This window comes from Rhopalosiphum padi, chromosome 2 (genome assembly GCF_020882245.1).
Source record: "Rhopalosiphum padi isolate XX-2018 chromosome 2, ASM2088224v1, whole genome shotgun sequence".
Lineage (NCBI taxonomy): Eukaryota > Metazoa > Arthropoda > Insecta > Hemiptera > Aphididae > Rhopalosiphum > Rhopalosiphum padi.
In genome coordinates, this window is record NC_083598.1 from 60,533,015 (window position 1) to 60,555,685 (window position 22,671).

General features: G+C 27.8%; 1 protein-coding gene across 1 annotated transcript; it reads left to right on the forward strand.

Moving 5' to 3' along the window:
- Nucleotides 1–5,390: 5,390 nt before the first annotated feature.
- LOC132921328 (ionotropic receptor 25a) lies at nucleotides 5,391–22,592 on the forward strand. The gene is made up of 15 exons (XM_060984295.1): nucleotides 5,391–5,464; nucleotides 11,507–11,626; nucleotides 12,100–12,309; nucleotides 12,364–12,527; nucleotides 12,623–12,898; nucleotides 13,006–13,206; nucleotides 13,301–13,474; nucleotides 13,566–13,665; nucleotides 17,018–17,192; nucleotides 17,833–18,016; nucleotides 18,204–18,325; nucleotides 20,888–21,035; nucleotides 21,291–21,460; nucleotides 21,536–21,657; nucleotides 22,206–22,592. Exons 1-15 carry the CDS (start codon nucleotides 5,395–5,397, stop codon nucleotides 22,487–22,489), a joined length of 2,520 nt encoding a protein of 839 aa, XP_060840278.1. The 5' UTR covers nucleotides 5,391–5,394; the 3' UTR covers nucleotides 22,490–22,592.
- The last annotated feature ends 79 nt before the right edge of the window (nucleotides 22,593–22,671 follow it).

Consider the following 22,671-nt stretch of genomic DNA (forward strand, 5'->3'; position numbering starts at 1 on the left):
TATAATATCGTTATATGGGCAATAATGCGCTACAGAGCGCTTGTCGATCTTATATATATATATATATACACGTATATGGTATATGGCGATTGTTTCGGATGCGAACACGGGCCTACTCGTATACGTGTACGCGTAATTGGAAGTGATGGTGTGTGTGTGTGTGTGTGAGTTTTTTGCTCGTAGAAATACAGCAAGTATTACGGATCGGGGGCTGTTCTATAAAGCTTGTTTTAGGGGGGAGAGGAGAGAATAATACAAAAGCATTTACGAGTGATATATGGTATAGAGTACAATGAAGACTTGTGATGATTGTGATTTAAGCGATTTGTGAAAGAAGAAATACAGCGCTTATATAATTAACCGTATTGTATGGGTGGTATAGGTATCTTTATTTGATTTAAATATAAAAATTCATTAGGTATTCAGAAATATTAATTATACGATAATAATTTATATCATTTCTTTTATTTTCATTTGCAAAACTATATGATTAATGAGTTCTTCTATAACGTTTACAGTAACGTCTTAAACAAAGCTATTTATAACAGATAACACAAATGTAGGTTTGATTCTGTGTTTGAGTATGGCTAATATTTTTTTTTTATTTTATTGTTTTATTTTAATTAATATTAAATGATTACTGGGCCTCACTGAGAAAAAACTCGCGTGGAGGCCCAGGGTTATCTTAGATTACAAATAATTCTTATTATTTTAAGGTACATATTACATTTTTATAAGACAAATAAGTGGAAAAAATAAATCACATAAATAATTCCAATAATATTACAAGCGTTAATTAAAATGTTACATACAATATTAAGTTTTACACATATATTCATATCGTAGCCAGTGGTTAATTTTTTTTTTTTTGAAGATGGGTAGTGGTAAATTAACCATATCATTGGGCATCAAGTTTAGTATCTGTGTTCCCAAAAAATAGTAAACTTTTCGGCAACTAGTTTTTGAGGGCCAATCTAAGGAATATTACAACTATTACTTATTATTATAAAACGTGCTATACCTGTTACGTATATCTGTAGACTGTATACCAACTAGGTATATCGAAAATATTAAATAAATCTGTAATAAAATAAAAAGCCCAATGTGAATGGGATGACCGCCACGTTCCCCACCATAAATCTACCCCCGAGTACGATGACCATATTATAATATTATACATTTGCGACTACTGTCGAGCGCTGCAGCCTAAGAGATCCCCATCTGTCGGGGGACTATCGGTTGAAATCGTTTGATTATTATTGCACACTTGCACTGTAAAATAAATCAGTATGTATCACAAAGGCGCGCGCACGGGTGCGGCGAACGATGCTTTCGCTACACATGCAATTTATTTCGGATTCAGCGGTCCGGCAAATATTTATTTAAAAGACATACATACATACATTGCATACAAAAAGTGAATGGTTTTAAAAATACTGAGTATAAAATAGAATAAAAATATCAATATTCAATGTTGATTTAATAATTTATCAATGTAAGAAGTCTAGACACAGAAAAGTGACAGACGCATATGACGTACACTCGCACACAGACACCTAACACAAGTACTGCAAACTGAACACAGTCACATTATGTACATTACCACACTTATGACCAAAAACCGTTCAATCGGCGCACCGACAAATTCAGGCATTAATAAATACTTAATGCATATTAACCTATTTATAAAAATGTATTAATTTGTTAATACTATAAACGGCATTTTACTCAATCAAATGATAAACGAGTAATCATTTTTACCTCACGTGATGCCTTTTACATATTATTTTATAATAACGGAAATACATGTGGGATTCTTATTGGTCTATTGAGCCAGTTAAAAATATGCTGCACCCAACACAAAATCCTATAGTATTTATACTATAGAAAATAGAAAATATCAACGTTCTGCAAATGTGTCTATATCATTGAGTTTTACATATTATAGATTATTATATTAGGATCGTAAATAATAATAATTCGATTATATATTTTATAAATTGACCAAAAAAAGGGTAAATTTATTTAGTGTTATACATTGACATCGTGTCAGCGTTACATTTTGCCATCTATATCTATTTCTAGAACTTTATAATAAAGGTTATAATATACTACACAACATCTATTATGAAAAAAACCACTGTTTTGTATTGCTTACGAACGCATTTTTCGATATTTCAATTTACAAGCACACTAACAGATGAGTATTTTATGTTAAATATTGTAAATTTCCCATTGTGTGAGAATGGAGTATCCATAACAATATAATTATTATGCTATGTATTTTTTTTGTGTGATCACTAAAATGAGAAAAAATTTGATTCTTTAAACGAAGAATGTGATACGCAGATAGATCAATAAACTAAACATTATGACACACAAAACCATACAGTAAATTTATATTTCAAACTCCTTAAAAATTATATTTTGTTTAAATCCAAAGATATTATAAGACGAATATTCGTCAGGGTTCATTTTACTATAAAGTAAAATTATATGAAGTGTAATAAATTATACATATTATTAATTTTAATTAAAAATAATATGATATTTAATTACTTAAATATACAACATTTGATAAAAAACAAAAAAGTTAATACATTTATCAAGGTGATTAATTATTATAATGTACTTCTAAAAAATACACACACACGCATTTATATAATATACGTAAACGATTAATAGATTGCGCTCTAAATGACCTTTGTGACAACAGGCTAATTTAGTGTACTGTGTTTATATATGTTTACGTGCCACTAGTCTGCACTTTGAAAATTAGGTGCGACAAAGCTTTCGTTATTCATATATTGTGGGCAAACATTCACCACTAGGACACTAGGTGGTAGAGATGTGTGAACTGCTGCTTTTTTACTGGTGAATAAATTTATTGCCAAAAACTCGACGAGTTTAATTATTGGTACTTGTACGATATTTAACCCCAAACGATAATATACCAAAATGTTACGACGCCGATATATATATATATGTATATAAATGCCACTTTTATAATATCAAAGTTGTACCTATCTATATTTACATATTTTATTATCAATACAACTGTGCAGAGTTATTAGTCGTTCTGTATCAATAATATAATTGTCCGGCAACGTTCGTACAATGAATTTGAGCCGTTCGAGCTACCTGCAGTGCTGTGGGTTCCTAAGGAAAAACCACTGAAAAATTTTTTCAAAGTATAAAAGAATAATATTATATTTTTTGAAACGAGGAAAACATTTACAATAAGAGTCGTTTCCTTATACCTAGGCATGTTCCCAAGTTTTTAGGAAGAATTATTATTTATATTCGCAGTTAGAGTTTAAGTAACACACATCAAACACACACACACACACACACACACACACATATGGCTACATGTGCAGGTAGATGAAGTATGTTTTAGAGAAGGTTTATATACTTTAGCACATTAATACAATCGAGATTTAAAAGTAAAATTATGTGGCTAAGAACTCATTACGCAAAAACACAAGTATACCTGCTCAGGTGCCTCTAAAGTTTTATTTACTTTGAGTGAAGAAAATGCCTAAAACGTATTAAAATAAAATTATAAAATATAGCAGAAAAAAGCTTTTTACTTATTAATAATTTTACGAATATCCACGTTTACATTTTTCGCTCGGTGAATAGATTATAAAAGCTTTAGAAAATGAATCGTAATAAACATTTAAAACAATACCATTACTTTTTAATGGATTCGAATAATAGATTCATAAATGTCTAACATACTACTTACAAGTCACGATCGTTTAAAACAATACCAACAATTATTATAAAATATATTAATACTATTCAATTGAATCATACATAAGCCTCTCAGCACTCAACACATATACCATACACAACTACTTTATTCTAAAAGATTTAAAACATAAAATATCCATTAACTTGTCGGTATAAAACACAAATGAATAAATAATAAAACATAATAAAACATAATAATATAATATCCATGGTTCGTAGAATCATATCCACTTATATTTTTTTTTTTTTTACATTTTAATGGTACGTAATATTTGTATAAACCTATATTGTATTATATTATATTATTATGTGCTATTCGCCTTAATCATTAAATTAAATATGTTTTGCTAAAAAGAGAATAAGTAGAAAAAAATTCTTTAATAATAATTAATAAAAATCTATCTTACAATATCCTTAAACTGCAATGAAAATCATCTTGTCCTTAACAAACTCTATATAAAAGCAAATAATTATGTAATTTAAAAATGTTTAAATGTATAGTCAAATGACGACAAGTTTATTCATACATTATTTGTAAAATATTGAATGCATGTTACACACTCTTAACGGTAACAACGGAGAGGAAAACCAAATGTTCTAAGTAATAAAAATACAGAATATGAAGAATCTAAAATGGTAGAAAACTCTGGGAAATGAACCTTTCATCGCCCGTTAAGTGTTGGTGACATAAGAAAAAGAAACCACTTCACCCTTCATGCCAGGCCCGACTGTGGACATATAATAATAATTTCAGAACATGATTATTATAACTATTTACTTTTTACTATTATTTGTTATCGTTAAATTTTTTAATGAAAGGGTACATTTTTAATTACATATTCCTATGCAGATAGTTTATATGAGATTTTCAATGTGTAAAAATTGATTTTTTAATAAATAAGTTGTTTATAATATTTATAAGTCTATAAAGTTTTGATGAGGTGAATTAAGTAATAATTAGTTATTAGTTAAGTTGGTTCCCATTAAATGGTCAACTAATCTAATCCTTAGAGTGTTTATCTATATTTTAAATACTTATAAGTTATAAATAATTAACTACTCGTTTGAAATTTAATTTTTATGTATTGACATTTTTAGAAAATTAATAACCAGCTTTGGAATATAAAATCAAAAATGAATCCTTTCATTAACAAAATTATAATGATAACAAATAATAGTAAAAAGTAAATATATAATCATCTTTTAAAAATGTTGTTTTATAATTAATTAAATTATTCAAATTATGTTGACGAATGAAAAATTTTTAAAAACGTTAATTATCTTCAAGATAATGATTTTTTATTGTTAAAAAATATTTAAAAAAAATGTTTAGTGTAGTTATTACTTATTTATTGATTTATTGTCATTTTTAATTTTTACTGTAGTGAATAAAAATTATTTATGCTTTTTGAAGTATTTTTATTCGGAATATTCCCCTTCCTTAAACACATATTAAACACGAATCTATTTAATAATGCAGGACTCGCAATTGTATAAAAAGAATTAAATAGCACAATGACGTTTTCGAAATATTTTTACCGTCCAATTATATTTAATTGGCAAAAAAAACATACGACCTATAAGTCGTAATCTCCTAGTTTTCATACTTAGTTGCTTTTCGTTAGTGGAGACACAATGATTGTGACAAGTATACATATTTTATTTTGGTTAACAGTTTACACAAATGGAGAAATTTACAAAATTGGTAATGTATTATTTACAACATGTAGCCTGTATTGAAAGAAACAAAATTTAATTTGTATCTAAGTTGTTTTGTTTTATTTAAAATAAAACAATATACGGCAAATAATTACCTACATATCTAATCTTAATTTTTTTGGACTTGAAAATTGCAGCAAGTTTATAAACAATTATTTATTCAAAATTATTATTTAAATTGTATAATAAATTAATTTACTCTGTTTTTCAAAAAAAAACCTAAGTAAAATGGATTATTGTGAACATAAAATGTTCCATGTACCATGTATCATGTATTTTTGTAAGATGGAGCAACACATGCGTATGTGGCGTCTTCTTAATGAATAATTAATACAAACACACAATTTATAATTTATATTTACAACTAGGTACATTGAGTTTGCTTAACTAATATTTTTAATATTTTATTTTCAAATATTTCTAAATATTTTGAAAATATCATGGTATGTAGTAAATATAATATAAGTAATGCAAGAAGTATCATGTATATCAGTGGTTTTCAAACTGGGTGAGTATCCACTAAGTGTGCCGCGGTTTTTCCATAAATTACCGATTGCATTGAATTATGATATAAGAAAATGCGAGTATGTGTCAACTATTCGTCCAAGAATTAAAAATATTTGTTAGCCCATCAATCACACATTTCTTACTAAATGTATATATAATTATAATTAATTCAAAACAATTTTGTTCGTCTAAAAAAAAGGTCAGTGTGCCGTGAAAATTTTTTGAAGTACCTATACGGTGTGCCGTGTATAATAAAAATTTGAAAACCACTGATGTATATACAATTAATATTTTTTGAGTTACAACAAAATAACTTAAATTGTAATTTTTGGCTTGGATATCCAATTTTGTAAAAATTAAAACTTGAAATTTCTATTAAGATTAGTTGCACATAATATGTATTTTCTAAATGTTTAAGTTATGTAAGAAAAATTTATGAGGAACCTTGCATTAAATTTTCAAATTTTTTGTTCCAACATAATATTTTTCATTAACATTTAAAGAAAAAAAATAAATAGGAAAATTTCAAATGTCTATAAAACAATACAAAACGAGACAAAATATTTTGGCTTTGAAATGTCTAGAAAATGCTAATCTAATAATATTATCACTTGATGACAATTTTGTAGGTTCTTGACATGTTAGTATTTTTAGAATTACAACAAAATACCAAAATCGATTTTGTCGAAAATTGGTGTTGCGTAAATATTCCAGGTATTAAGAAAAATACAGGAATTTTTATACTTTTAATCCCAAAATACCAACTAGATCCAATTTCCTACCAAAAACTATTCAGTGAAGTTGAAGATAAAAGCATTTTTTCTACTACGAAAAGTGTCATTCAGACAAAATACAAAAAAATCCATCATTGTAATACCAATACATTTAACGCTCCACTCAAAATCTAATAAAAAAAAATTAGTACGAACGTAAGTATAATATAATTATTATAGTGCCTATTCAAAACTACGAATATATTATTTTATACATAACTAAATTAAGCATTTACCGTGTCCGTGTGTACATAATAATTCATATGCCAGGGATTTAATTGAAATGGGTGACGAGGTGATACTCCTAGCAGAAAGCACTTGAACATTTTCTTTTGACGGTATAATATTTATTAACTTCTATGGCCGGATTGGTTTATAAAAGGCTGGCTGTATTTTAACTACCCGAAGTAATTTAAGAATCCCGAAATTCGAATACTTTAAACTGTAAAAATGTTATCTTTCAATATAAACTCATACGTAATAATAGTTTATTTTTATATAAATGCTTAAAATTAAAATTATACAAATATTTAAACTACTCCAATTTTTTTTGTATTTATGATTAGAAGATAATATGTGTTATATTATCGTAAAATTAAACTTGATATTTTCATATTAATAAGTTGGTTTTATTTGATCAAGTCATAATAATATTATTCTTAATTAATAGAAAACACGTATTTGTATTATAATGTTTCTATTGACAAGTATACACACCAAAATACAAGTGTTTTTTTTTTAAATTACCCCCTTACTCCACACAAACCTTAAGCTAAGGTCTCGAAAATCGAGACACTCAAACCATAAGTTGAGTATTTAATCATGATCAACCAATATGCATATAATAATGTATAATATAATATAATGTAGTTACTAGTTATGCATGTTAAAATATAACAAAATAAAACTAAATAATACATACTACTTTTCTTTTTGTTGTTTGTTATATTTATTTTTGTCTATATTAACTAACAAAATATGCACTATTTGCATAAAAGTTTTTATTTATCTGTATACCTTTAATAAATCAAAGGTTCGTACATTATTACTATTTATAACTATAATATTATTATACCCATTACCCACGCAAGTAAACTGTATTTTATTTTAAGATAATGACGTAGGTATATTGTAGCTAAAAATAATAATCATGAAATTTTGAATATAGTTAAAGATCTATTGAAGATAACTTACTATGATCTATGAAAAAACTCATTTCTTCCTAAAATTATATTATGACTTTGACATCATAATGTAAAAATATTACCTATATCATACATTATGTCAACAAAAAATACTAACTGCAGTATTACATTATAACCTTCTGTCTAGTTTACTCGTTCATTTTTGTTGTAATACCCATGTCAAAATTAAAACCATATACCTACCGACTTCATTCACAGTAAAATAACATTACTTTATATCACCATCGACTTCTCTTTTGACACTGTAACTCAAAACATAACAAAAAAGAAACTTTTACACTGAAAAATAAATTATTTAGACAATAAATAAATTTTTGTAGTTGAAGCCTAAAGGGACACTTTGGCACATCAAAAGTAGTATAGCGTTATAGAATTTTGATAAATTATACAGGATTTTAAACTTTTTAAATTTAATTTTAAAGAAACAAATTTACACTAAATGTTTACTATTCAATAGAAATCACATAAAATGTTTCGAAATCTCGTTACATCTTAAGAGAAACATTTTATCACACAGCACTATTTCTATACTATAATATAACTAAAGAAAATTGTATATTCTTTTATATTTATTTTCATTTATTTTTTATTTTTATCATATACCTCAGGATATTTTACATGACTATCATTAGGTAATAATTCAGTTTTCGTGTGAAATATGCATGCCAATATTTAAATGCACCCACGTAGATATTTCTTAAAATAAAAAATAAATATAATAGAACCCTTCTAATCCGTCACCCTCGGGACTGAATTTATGATCGGAACGCAGAAAAGGTAGGATTATCAAAAAATACAGAAAAATACGAATTCACAGTATATAAAATATATAATTAAATAATTTACCTACTGTATACATACATTAATACTAAAAAATTCAATGTAAGCCTGTGTGTAGTAAGAAATTATTTAGAAAAAAAGTTAATTACAGATTTTTCTTTAGAAAAAGAAATTCTAGGCTTAGTTGTAGTGTTTCCCCATTCTTAAACCACAAAATGTCTATAGATGTTGGAGTTAAATTTTGCTCGATATACTGAAGGACAATATCAAAAGCGTTCTTGGCGTCAGTGGTGAAATCCTGGTAGGGGGCTTATCAGCAATTAATTTTATATACCTACTATAAATTTGTAAAGACAAATGTATTTTTAAAGCAATATACTAAACACCGATAATACTACAGTAGGATCAACTGAAGTGACAGACCAGCAGAGGGCAGACGAGAGGGGTTCTAGAATATCTACCATCTACGAAAATGTTTTTGTTTTATTAATTATGCTTACAATTATATATATATCATACAGACACACTTCAAAGATATCACTTTATAGCAAACATTTCTCAATAGCAATGAAACTAATTTCAATAAACTAACAAAAATTGGAAAATATCGGTCAAATTTACGATTTACTTATTTTATTTTAGCATTTTTATAGACATAGACGTGATATAGTCATGATGTAATTTTAAAATAATTTTAAGTTTTTATAACTAAACTTTTCATAAAGCTAGGTCTAAAATAAATTGTTTCAGACATATAATTATTCTACTATGAACATAGTTAATTTATTAAAAAAAAAAATGTTAGTAATACGTATATATACGTAGGTATTATAATATAAAATATGTAATATTAATTTGTTTATTGATCAATAGGGCTGAGATTTTTATGTAAATACATATATATTTTTACTAAAACATAATAAATTAAGTATTACAAATGACAAATTAATTTCACGTGATTTGCAATAAAATAAAACATATTTTATTTTACATGTTTTTACATATTTTGTCATAAATACATATTTTAACATTACTTGTAAAATTTCTGCATTTTTTTACATATTTTGTAAATGTTGACAATTTCGATGGTTTAGTAGTATTATGCATTTATACATCGATAATAATACTCGTAAAAATTGTAAGTGTATAATAGCATATTGGAAATACATATATGAAAGTATTAGTTAAATATTAATAACTTGATTATAATTTATCTTATTTGTTTCTGTTCGATAACTAAACATTAATGATCTTAGATTATATTTTATATTCAACAATTATTAGACAAAATATATTTACAAATTTTCAACAGTCTCAGTACTTGCGTTCGCGTGGTTGTGAAAATATCTTTATATTTTATACTTTTTAAATTAAATTGATTAGAAAATAAAAAATAATTAAAAGCACACAAACCTTTTTTTTACATTTTTTAAATAACTCTAACTATTTTAATACTTAAAATTTCAAAAAAAACCAATGAAATTTCCTCTTAAATATTGTTCTCTATCATTTTTATGATAGGTACTTTTACTCTAAAACCACTTTTTGATGCCGTTTTGTTTGTTTTCCGTAGACAAGTTTTTACCGCTGAAAATGACTAGTGTAGTGTCCTCTAAATTGTATATTATTCAAAAATTATTTAGAATTTTATTTTAATTTTATACGTTAACATAATTTAAAATTTTTTTTTTTACATATTTTTTATTTTATACAATTTATTTTGGCCATTTTAATTACATACATATGTACATATTTTTATTTTTTTTTTTACATATAAATCCTAGCTCTGTTGATCAATATCTTATTATTTCCATTAACAAAATATGTCCTATGTTGATAATATAATAAAATTATCGATTAAATTTGTGTTAGTTTCAGAGGGTGTAAATATCTATTATAGCCGGGGGTTATAGGATACATAAAAGCTAACAGGACTCCGTACAAATTATTGGCCGCGGGCTATTTCGGTTAGGTTAAAAGTTCTGTAAAACACTACTGATAATTATAAAAGTAAAACAAAAATACGTGAATAATAAAAAACAAATTATTATTAAAACGCTATAGGCATATAGAACGTCAATTTATTAAACGCGGTAACTAAAAGTATACACTTTTTTAATATTTTACCTATTTACTTAACTTATATAGGGAGATCGTAAGTACTACATAAAAACCTATTTCATTAAACGAATTTCTTCAAGTCTCACTTTACTTGTCTACAGTTATCTGTTTGTTATCGATCCAGTTGTAGTTACAGTAAGTTAAATATTAATACTGACAGGGGTATGCGGACTTATGCAGGTATGCGTCACTTTATTGTCATATTATGTTTACGTATGTATAATGTAAAAACTGAAGCCTGGAAACCTCTTTTAGTATTTAAGATTTAAATACCAGTACCTTACCGGTGGCTTATTCAAAACAAAAAGTTTAATCAACAAGCACGGGTACAGTATTGTATAATAAAACAATATGAATAAAATATAAAAAAATTTGTATAAATAATACAAATTAAAAAAAACTCGTGATACCTATATGCAATTATTTGATCAATAAATACTCTGTGGCAGGCACCTCTGCCTACGTGATATTGCAACTGTTACGTCTATTATAGGATTGTCAAATTATAGTTCAATTTTAAATGTTTTACGAACGCTATTTTTTAACCGAAAATTGTTAAAGTATTGTGGTTCAATACTAATACATCATAGGAATCATAGTAATAAAACCTTACTAATGCTTTATTTCCAATATATTTTACAGGTGTATTAACACAAAATGAAAATGACACAAACTTCATCCAATTGAAATCCATATTGACAAACTATGATGTCTCTATCGAACCTATTTTAAACGACCCGCTGAACAATATAACTGATAAATGTACGTATTGTTTTAACCCTCGTACTATTAATAATTTCGAATTATAGTAAATATTTGATAAATATACAGACTGATTTCTGTAATATTGTTTTCGTTACAATTAATTATTGTAATAATAAAACTGTTGTTCAATATTTCAATAATATGGTACGTATCTCAAAGTTAATTTTCAAAAGGAACTATTTAAAATTAGCTAAATATTGTATATTATTATACTAATAAATATTATAGTATACAACGTAATAAATGTTTATCAGTAGTGTGTACCAATATTATATACTAGATATACTCGGATAAATTACTCTCGTAAATAGAATTGAAATTTCAAGATTCGAGTTTCTATAACGCCCTGGAAATTTTTGGTACTGATTATATTATTATTTTTTTACCTATAGTCTATACTATGTTACAATTTTACAAATAATAATTTAATTTCAATATTAATATTAATACAAGTTGTATGTTTTAAACAGTTTGCAGTGTTACGTCAAATAACACATTGGCCACCATTGATCTTCTCAATCCCTCGTGTACACCATGCTGGAAAATAAGTAACGCTAATGGTATGGCCTATTTTCGAACTGACTTTTCCTACATTCGACCAGCAATCCAATTAATTGAATCATATATTACATGGTTGAATATCACTAAAGAAATTACATTCGTATTCACTAACCAAGAAGGTAAATCTATTTTTATTCCATTTTCTAAAATATTAAATACAATTATGTCTTCAGACGCAGATCAAGCCGTTACCTATTTAACTTCAGGAAAATCATCTTTGAGAGCTATCGTCCTTAATTATCTAACATCCAATGAAATCGATCAACTTAAGAACACGAAAATTGGTATTAGACACGTAGCTCTAATAGGAAATAATTTGGATCAACATGTAAAGATGGTATAAGTGCATAAATCAATACCTAGTGTGACTATAGTCAGCAATAAGTATTGCGGTGTACCTATATAATGTAAAAAATAATTTTTTTAAATCAGATAAACCAAGAAAAATTAATAAAACTGGATGAATCATGGATAATTGTTACAAATGATACAAGCAAATATAAACTCGAATCAGCAGTAACGCTTATGAAGTTCACATCGTGGGAAAATGGACATACAAATAAAATTACGCGTGCTAGAACATTATTTAACTTCATTTTCTACTTTCTTGACCGTGTATCACGAGATCGTTTAAAACTTAATTGTAACATGAGTTCTGATATTTTAATGTTAGAGAAACGAAAAGAAATCGAAGATATACTAAACTCGGTATGCTTGTAAACTTTAAATATATTATCTTAAAATTATAACCCATGTTATAATTTATAATTATTATACATAATTAATAAAACAACAAAATTTAATAATTTTTTTAGTACGAAAATAAAAATGAATTTCATTACGACATCGATACCAAACTAATGACGTACAACGAACAAGCAATTATACTAAAAATTAGCCCGGATGGTGTACATAATCAATTGGGTACGTGGACTATAAACGGAGGTTTAGAAATGAAATACGACGCTTTGACAGTGGTCAGTGGTCGCCGATTCTTCAGAGTTGGAACTGCAAAGGTTAGCATGCATTTTATTAGTAATTCATAATCGTTATATTATTATTTATCGTAATCGTATAATAATTTGTACGAACTGTGTTTTTATACCAAAGGCTATTCCTTGGACGTTCATGGAAGACGTGTGGAAAGGTTATTGTATCGATCTAATCGAAAAACTATCCATAGAAATGAATTTCAAATACGAACTAGTCGTTAAAGACCAATTTGGCGAGCTCGACCCAGTGACGAACCAATGGAACGGACTTATCGGTGGACTTGTGGACGGAGTGAGTGAACGCTCGTTTATAAACACATATTGTTTATGTATAGGTACATTATTATAGACTTTCGAGCTTTCGTATCACTGTGTGGTTACAGGAACTGGATATTGTCATAGCTGCACTCACCATGACATCGGAACGAGAAGAAGTTATAGATTTCATTGCCCCATACTTTGAACAAACGGGAATATCAATAGGTGATAAAATAATATTAACATTTTAATCGATATGGAATTTTAAAAAAAATCGGCGATGTTACTTTGAGGTGTGGTAGGTTTCGAATGTACCTATCTATACTTCGTCAATTGGTAGGTAAATTTAATGAATGTAGCAAAATATTCTACGATAAATTTATATTCATAAGTAATAATACGGTGAGTATAATATAGTAATTTGTACCTATTTCATATACTATAGCTGTTATTATCTATTATAAATTAACATTGTCAACACCGGCATATTATATCGCGTAGACCCAGTTCGTGGTGTAGGTAATAAATATCTTAAATTGAATCTAAATATTTTGATAATCCAACTAATATACGCAGTAATGAAAATCTTCAAGTCCTGCGAACTAAAACCGTTATTTTTCGTTTAATTATCTAATTTCGTCACTAGAAATTTTTAAAACAATCGTACTTTTCAGAATTTTAAGTTTTTATACGAAAAATATACGAGGAATCTTGTATTAAATTGTCAAGCCTTAGCTATTATTTGTGATTGACGACTCTACCGAGATATTAATTATTTACATTAAAATATAACTCATAAACTTTCGTGATTTTTACGACTTTTATTAAAATTTGATAATTTAAATTAAAAAAATGTATGCAACTATGTTTTTAACATTTTTAAATTATTATTAGCTCAACTTATGCTGTGTGATTTTTTAATACATTTAAAAATTTTCAGAGTTCTCCATAACATTTTTTTGTCGTTATTTATAAAAAAACAATAGTATATAAATAGCATAAAAAGAGTCAAAATATTTTGAAATATACATATAATATTATACACATAACATTTTTAAATAAATATTTGTTGAAAAATTCAAAAATCTACTATATTATCTCATTATTGAGATATAATTAAAAAAACAAAATCGATTTTGTTGGAAATTCCCACTTTTTTTTAATGCCTTAGTTATTTTTCCCAATTATTTTGAAATTAACAATCTCCCTAAAATACCGACCAAATTCGATTTAATACCAGAAATTGTTCACAAATATTAAGATTGAAGCATTTTTACTGCTCCAAGAAGTGGCGACAATTGATAGACACAATATTAAATTTAAAAAACAAATATTATTGTAAAATCAATTCATTCATCGCGTTCTGTTCTAAATCAAAAAAATTTAGCAACACGTTTCGTTGATTTCTTGCTAAATACAAATGCGCAATTCTAATACCTAAATTCTAATCTAACAATAAGTGCGAAATTACAACGTTAAAGTGTTTATTTGAATCAATGGTATTAACTGTTTACTACTGAGTATCCCAACATTTTATTATGCGGCTCTACAGGAGCTATCCAGACCTTAGGTAACATATTTCAGTTGAGATATTAAATTTAAAATTAATAATAAATCTCATTCAAAAATTTTCTAAGCCAAGGCGTGGTTAAAAAACCTGCACTTATTTCTTCGTTTTATTTCTTAAACATTCTTTAGTCATTTTTTTTTTTCGGTACTTAAAAAAATTACAGAGAAAAACGATTGTATAATTGACTTTAGTTGTTATATATATTTTTTTTTTTTTTTGTTTTTAATTTAAGTATTCAAATAAATATTGGTTTAACAAAATCTATTTTAAAAGTAAATTATTAAAGATACGCTATCGAATAGCGAAATATTGACTCAAAATCAATTATTTTAACATCAAAAACCGTTAGAATTATTTATTTTTAATAACACTTTATAACATAAGTACTTCGATTAAGAGTAGTACATTTCTTATAATACATCGGTATCAGGTTTTTAATTTTCTGAAAGTTAAAAAAGAAGTGTATTTAAAAAAATCAAATTTTAAGTATTGATTATATGTATTATATATAAATGAAAACCAACAGTAAACTCGCTCTATTCTTAGAATCTAATTCTGAAAATCGACAAACAGATAGCAATAAGTCCCCAGAAAAAGTCTAATGAATTATCAAATAAAAAACGGGGGTTGATTTTACTTTATTTAATAAACAAAAACACAGACGATTAGTAATTCGTTTTATTTTTTATTAAAACCTAAGTGATAAAAAATTGTACGTATTACGAGTGATTTTATTATCAATTAATTTATAAACATAAATACACTTTAAAATTTTTTATGAGTTGCAAATAATCTACAACAACGCATATTGATTACAAAATGTCAAAATATAAAAAACCATTTTATAGGAAAATCGTATTTACGCCACTTTTTATAATATCAATCGGAATTTACTAGATAAATCAGATATAATATAATATTCTGTTTACCTCTTTACCTACGTAGAACACTATCGCCTGTCAATTTTCCCAATAATTCATGATTACGATTTTATATTTCTACTACTAATACATTTCAAATTCAAACGTAAAATAAAAGTTGCCAATAATCGCCTATAGCTACAACGCCGCGTGATCGCTGTTTTGCAGTCGGTAATTATATTTTCGTATAGAAATATTAACATATTAAATACCCATAAATATTCACATCATTTCATTAACAAAAAAACATACGTATATACCTACACTATATTATACGATGTGTGGACTCCATAAACTTAGTTTTCAACGTTTTTTTGTTTCAAGATTATTTTACCAGAACAATAAGAGACAAATTAAATAAAAACTAATTATATGTTATAGGACTGTTGACCCTCGATGTGTCGTTATCAGATATAAAAAAAAACACACACACACACACACACACGAACAACGTCCATATACGCAAACACACATACATTCAAGAAGTGTAAAGTCACTTAAGGTGACGGTAACAAGAAAAACAACTTTTCTTCGTGCGCTTTTATCTTTCTTCGTGTCTATCTCGCACATAGTCTATGTACTATATATTACTATGCTGTTACCAGTTACCACCAAACTATTTTAGTGTCGCCTGCCAAAATGTATAACTTGGGTAGTTGGGCGTATAACGATAAATTATATCACTATTATTACCTGTAGACACTATTTTTATTCCAAACAATGAAAATCTTTTCAACAAAAAAATAAAAACCGAATTTCATCACAAGTAAAAAAATAATTAACTTATTTAATTATTCCATTCATATATATATAGTACACTGCTATTGTGTAAATATACTGGCTCCCGATCCAACGACGTTTCAGGCAAATCGCACGATTTAAATAAACACAAATTGCGTGGGTACCTCCTCGCCGTGTTGTTATATAATATTTGTTATTATAGCCGTAAGCCCGTAAAGTCCCGTCTCTGCGATATGCCTACAATTAACATAAACCTGTATACAGACGTTGTACACTATATTATGATAGTCGTCTATTGCCCAAAATAACATTCTTTGTCGCTAACCGTAACCACGTGTCATTTCAGTGATCAGGAAACCATCCAGAAAGACTTCTCTGTTTAAGTTTATGACAGTACTGAAACCCGAAGTTTGGCTCAGTATCGTTGCCGCTTTGGCCATGACTGCGTTCATGATCTGGATACTAGACAAGTATTCGCCGTACAGTGCACAGAACAACAAACCCAAATACGAACAATTCCGGTATATATATATATTAATTATATTATATGAATACGCCATGTGGCAATACGCTATACAATATATCGTTACTCGGTGATTATTTCAACAGAAAACAGTCATCGCGATAATAGTATACGTTTTTTATACGTTTTTCAAAAAAATAAAATAAAAACGGTATATTATCATTTCATATTATTATTATCCGTACGTTTTTTTTCGGATAAACAATCGACAATAAATTGCAAATATTGTTTACGAGTCGATTGTGACTGGCTGTAAAAAATAATCACCTTATATTATATATATATTAGACTCGACGCAGACAAAAGTCGAACGAAAGTGCCTGCATATTATAACACAATATATTATATACATATTATGATATATAGCCGCATGTGGGTAATGATATATAGCGACATAGTGCGTGCTGTGTAGTGTACACACACACAGTACGCATCTTATACACTAACGCTGCACAGTTGCGCGAACAATCGTTATAAACATATTTTGATGAATCAATAGTGAGCTATTAGGTCGCTTAAACATTATTTAATGGCCCGTAATCGATCCATTAAATTTTATCGAATCATTAAATTAATCAATTTTTCGTGCAACCGGCATAAGTGTTCGTTCTGTGCGCTGTGCGTGCATATTATTATAGGCATTTCACGCTCGTCGAGAGTTTTTGGTTCGCGTTGACTTCGTTCACGCCGCAAGGAGGAGGGGAAACGCCAAAAGCGATCAGCGGCCGCGTCTTGGTCGCCGCCTATTGGGTTTTCGTCGTCCTCATGTTGGCTACGTTCACTGCGAATTTGGCAGCATTTCTGACGGTGGAAAGGATGCAAGTGAGCTATATATCTCATAATGACGTGTGCCTATACTACCTTAGATTTTTGTATGCCCGCGCGTGCACAATACGTCATATATAGAAGTGCGCTGCAACTGCACCACGCAATATTAGTCACATTAATACATTATCTAACGATTTGTTCGTATTGCACTATATACTATTACGTGTTTTAATGTATACAGACACCGGTGCAGTCCTTGCAACAGTTAGCTCGACAGTCGAGAATCAATTATTCGGTGGTCGACGGCAGTGACGCCCATCAGTTCTTTCGCAACATGAAAATGGCAGAAGATATTTTATACAAGCGAGTATACCTATTTTCATAGTGACTCCCGTGGGCGCCCGTATAGGAAATCTATCAGGGAGGGTCATAATGAAATCAAACACCAAAAATTACGCATTGAAAAAAGTGTATTCCTTGCAAACTACAAAATATGTCAGAATTATATATGCAATTCAGTTATTGAAGAAAAATGGAAGTCTTCGCGGTTGTTCTATTTCTTATTATTTTACCTTATTTATTACCTGTTCAATGAATTAATCTTTTCTTCTATTGGCTCTTTCACGATCAACACCTAATAAATCTAACCATTTTAACCCAATAGAATAGTTGAAAATCCCATCTTTCATACAAATCGTAAATGATAATCATTATCTATTGTTTTGCCGTATAGATAAATATTATTATTTGTTTTCAATTATGGTCAATTATACCAGCGATAGTATTTATGTTTTAAACCTCGCTCTGTATTATAGTATATCATATTAGAAAACTTTTTTTTCGTCGTCAATTTTAAATGTATAAATGATGTATATTTTTATTAATAAATCAAAATAAAGGTTACAATTTTCAAAATTATATTTGAATTCCAGGGGGGGGCAAATGCCCCGTATTGCCCCCCTCTCCGGGCGTCCATGGTGACTCCTTACACGTTATTAAAAGCCTACGAACAATTATTTCCGCTCTGGCTCTGCTGTGTATTAGGTTTCGAGTGGTTCACTGTAGTGGGTGTTAAATTTGTATTCGATGACTTACCAGTTATCATTGTAGACGAAAAACGATTTTGACCGGAGGGCGGAGACAGTCTGTCAGAATGTCAGCCTATATCACTATAAGTACTTAATGATATTAATGATATATATTGATATGTTTTTTAATATAGTTATATACCTAGTCATTCATTTTACTTTAAGTAGTATATGGTAAGTTGATACAATTTTTCCGAAAATATAGTTCATAGTATAAATAAATAATACCTTAAAATAAATCAAAAATGCCATTGCGTATAGCAAAATTCATGATAATAATATATTATACGTTGTACGTACGTAACGTTACGTTGACATAAATGTTTTTGATTCGTAACAAAATAATTAACATTGTTATTAATCATTAAAATACGTGATTTTGTTTAAATTAGAACTTCTTAAAATTTCTATGAAAAATAAATGTATTAATATATTTTTTTTAGATTTTTTAGTTGAAATAAAATATTTATGAGGAATATTATTATACATTTCAAATCTTAGCTATAAAAATTAAAGATTTTATAATTTTTTTACTAGAAAATAATTATAGTTTTTATAGAATTCTAAATTCTAAATTTCAAAATTTGCAAATTGTTTATAGTTGAAAATTTATAAAAGTTTCAATTTTCATAACTAAAACTTATAAATTTAATATAAAGTTCTTCATAAGTATAGTTCATATTGAAACAGAAAAAAATTTAAAATATATATGAGCATAATCTCTACTAAGAATTTTTTTCTGAATGATATTATTGAATTTAAATTAACACATCCATCACCAAGGGCGGATACAGGGGGAGGCAATAGGGGAAATTAACATCGTCGTGTTCTCTTTTCTCTTCCCCCCCCCTTTCCGCCCCCTTGTTTTTGTTTGTGTTGTTTGACCTTTTTTTAGTTGATAACTAACAAATTGCCCCCTGTTTAGGACCACTGTATCCGCCCTTGTCCATCACAATGACCCAGTCGTCCCACTCTACACCTAACGTACAGCAGAGTGGTATCCACTTGGCCATATTTTTAAGTATGACATGTCTGTAAAATATTTAATTGTTTTAAATTCAATAGGTGTGTTTGGTAAAAGTTGCATGTTATGTGGTTGTGTCTAATTCTTTAATAATCTTTTCAAGTTCACAATTTTGTTACTTTTGAAAACAATGATTTGTAGCTTTCAAATTGAATTAGAATTTAGAAATGATTCAAATTAAACAGAAAACACTGTTAAAGTGCAACGTATTAGAAACAACACTATGACGTACTGAGACGTTGATAGTTGTTACAGTGATACCTATGAAAAATATAATAGAATATAGAAATAAAAATTAGAGTTGTTTATGTCATCGTCTCATCGATAACAATAGTGACATAGTGTTGGATGTTGGATGCTGAAATTCTTGAAACAGTTTAAGATACCTAGACACATAGTATAGGATATTAAGATAAGATTTCGCTAGGTGTGTTTAAAGTTTAAATATTGAAAAAATCAAAACAAACATATTTTTCGAGGCTGTTTTCTTGCATCTCTTTTGAAGAGTAATATTGTACTACTTGTACATTTATATTTATTGTAAATTTTACCATTTGTTATTTGGTAATATACCTACTAATAGGTATATAAGTTTAATAGCTACTGTAACTAGAAAATAATATGTACTTAGGTACCTAATCAATAATCATACATAACGTACCTACCTATTTACTGTTTATTAAAATCAATAATCATAGATATTATAATTAGAATAAAATAAAATTGTATGTTAACTATTTATTATATTATTACTACGGAAAGGTGTACCTATCTATATTCTATACCTATAAAATAGAAAATTGACATTTTTAGCGTATGGAAGGAAATAGCATTAAATCAAACAAACAATCGAAAAGATTTTCGAGTTTGGGATTATCCAATCAAAGAAGAATATGGACAAATATTAGCAGCAATAGAAAGAACTGGGACCGTTCCAAACAGAACAGTTGGATATCAAATGGTGACTGTTGTTACAACTTCGTTAATCGTTTAATTTATATTTATATTTCGTATAATATAATCAGAGCTGGATCTAGTATATTTTTTACCCGGAGCAAAGTACCTATATAAAATTAGCACCTTCCATTATACCACTGTTATACTTGTGTATCGGTTACTCTTAAAACTAAAATTATTACTTGGTAATTTGGCGCCCCCCCTCCTAGATCCGGCCCTAAACATAATTCGTTTATACATCAACCATGTTCAATAATAGGTATTGGACAACGAGCAAGGTGAATTCGCTCTAATTCATGATTCATCGGACATTGAGTATGAAGTTTATAATAATTGTAACCTTACTGAGGTAGGTGAAATATTTGCGGAAAGACCATACTCGATAGCTGTCCAACAAGGAAGTCTCATACAAGAGGAAATTAGTAGAAAGTAAATTTAATATGACTAGTTAGCCTTAAAAACAAAAATAATAAAATAATATCTAACCATCAACTAATTTTTCAGGATATTGGATTTGCAAAAAGATAGATTTTTCGAACTACTGAACGCTAAGTATTGGAACGCTTCCAAAATAAGCGCATGCCCGAATTCAGATGATAGTGAAGGCATCACACTAGAGAGTTTAGGTAATCAATTGTAGTAGATAAATTCTGGTCTATGGCAAGATAGGTATACCATACTTACCTATATGATTATGTTCAATATTCAATGTGTACTCTCTTGTAGAAATTGTAGACATTTTCTTTTTCTTTTCAATCTACTTAGGTACCTACCTTTTTTTTGACATTTTAACTTAAGATGAATGCATAATTTAAAATAATTACTGAATGATTTGATACCAGACTAGAGTTTGAGTGGGTACAACTTAAAGGGTAATAATAATTAAAGTGATTCCAGCCTCCAAGCATTAAATTTAATTAAATGCTTCATTGAATGATATAGGATATTAATGATATTATATTATACCTATCTTAGATAATATGCTAATATTTAAACTATAAACCAACCCTGTAAAAAGTAATCCATGATTAAATAAATCATGGATCGTAACAAGTCACATAGTTATATAGGTACTTATCTAGCCTAACGGAAATAAAGTTTTTCTTAATATTTTAATAATTAAATATTCCAACAAACTCCATGCTTACCTCAATATAAATTAATTTGTTTTTAGGAGGTGTTTTCATAGCTACATTAGTTGGTTTGTTGATAGCATTAATTACACTTGCTTTTGAAGTTGTCTATTTTAAACATAAACGCGCTAAGGTAGCTGAAGTTAGCGTTGTTAATAACACTGTTCATAAGGATAAGCTGATATACGGTCACGAGTTATTCATGACACTAGGCAGGAGTTCAAATTCAGATGATCAAACACGTTGGGCCAACAAGATCAAACTAGATTCAACTACAGGCCGACTAAACAATGCATTATTTTTTCGTAGAAACAAATTTCATTAGAACTAAGGTTGATTGATATAATAATGTTTTATAATATTTATAAATATAGTATGGATATAAATTGATTAACTAATACATTTCATAAATAAATTATTTTACATTATATATGTTTATATATATATATATTATACAAATGTACTATTTCAACATAACACCAAGAGAAAACGGCAGAATTTCAAATA

Bases quoted from the DNA above. Each gene is read 5' to 3' on its own strand.
- LOC132921328 (XM_060984295.1), top strand. From the start codon at position 5,395: ATGATTGTGACAAGTATACATATTTTATTTTGGTTAACAGTTTACACA. The intron at 12,528-12,622 runs GTATAAGTGCAT...TTTTTAAATCAG, and splicing joins TGGATCAACATGTAAAGATG to ATAAACCAAGAAAAATTAAT. The intron at 21,461-21,535 runs GTAAATTTAATA...CTAATTTTTCAG, and splicing joins CAAGAGGAAATTAGTAGAAA to GATATTGGATTTGCAAAAAG.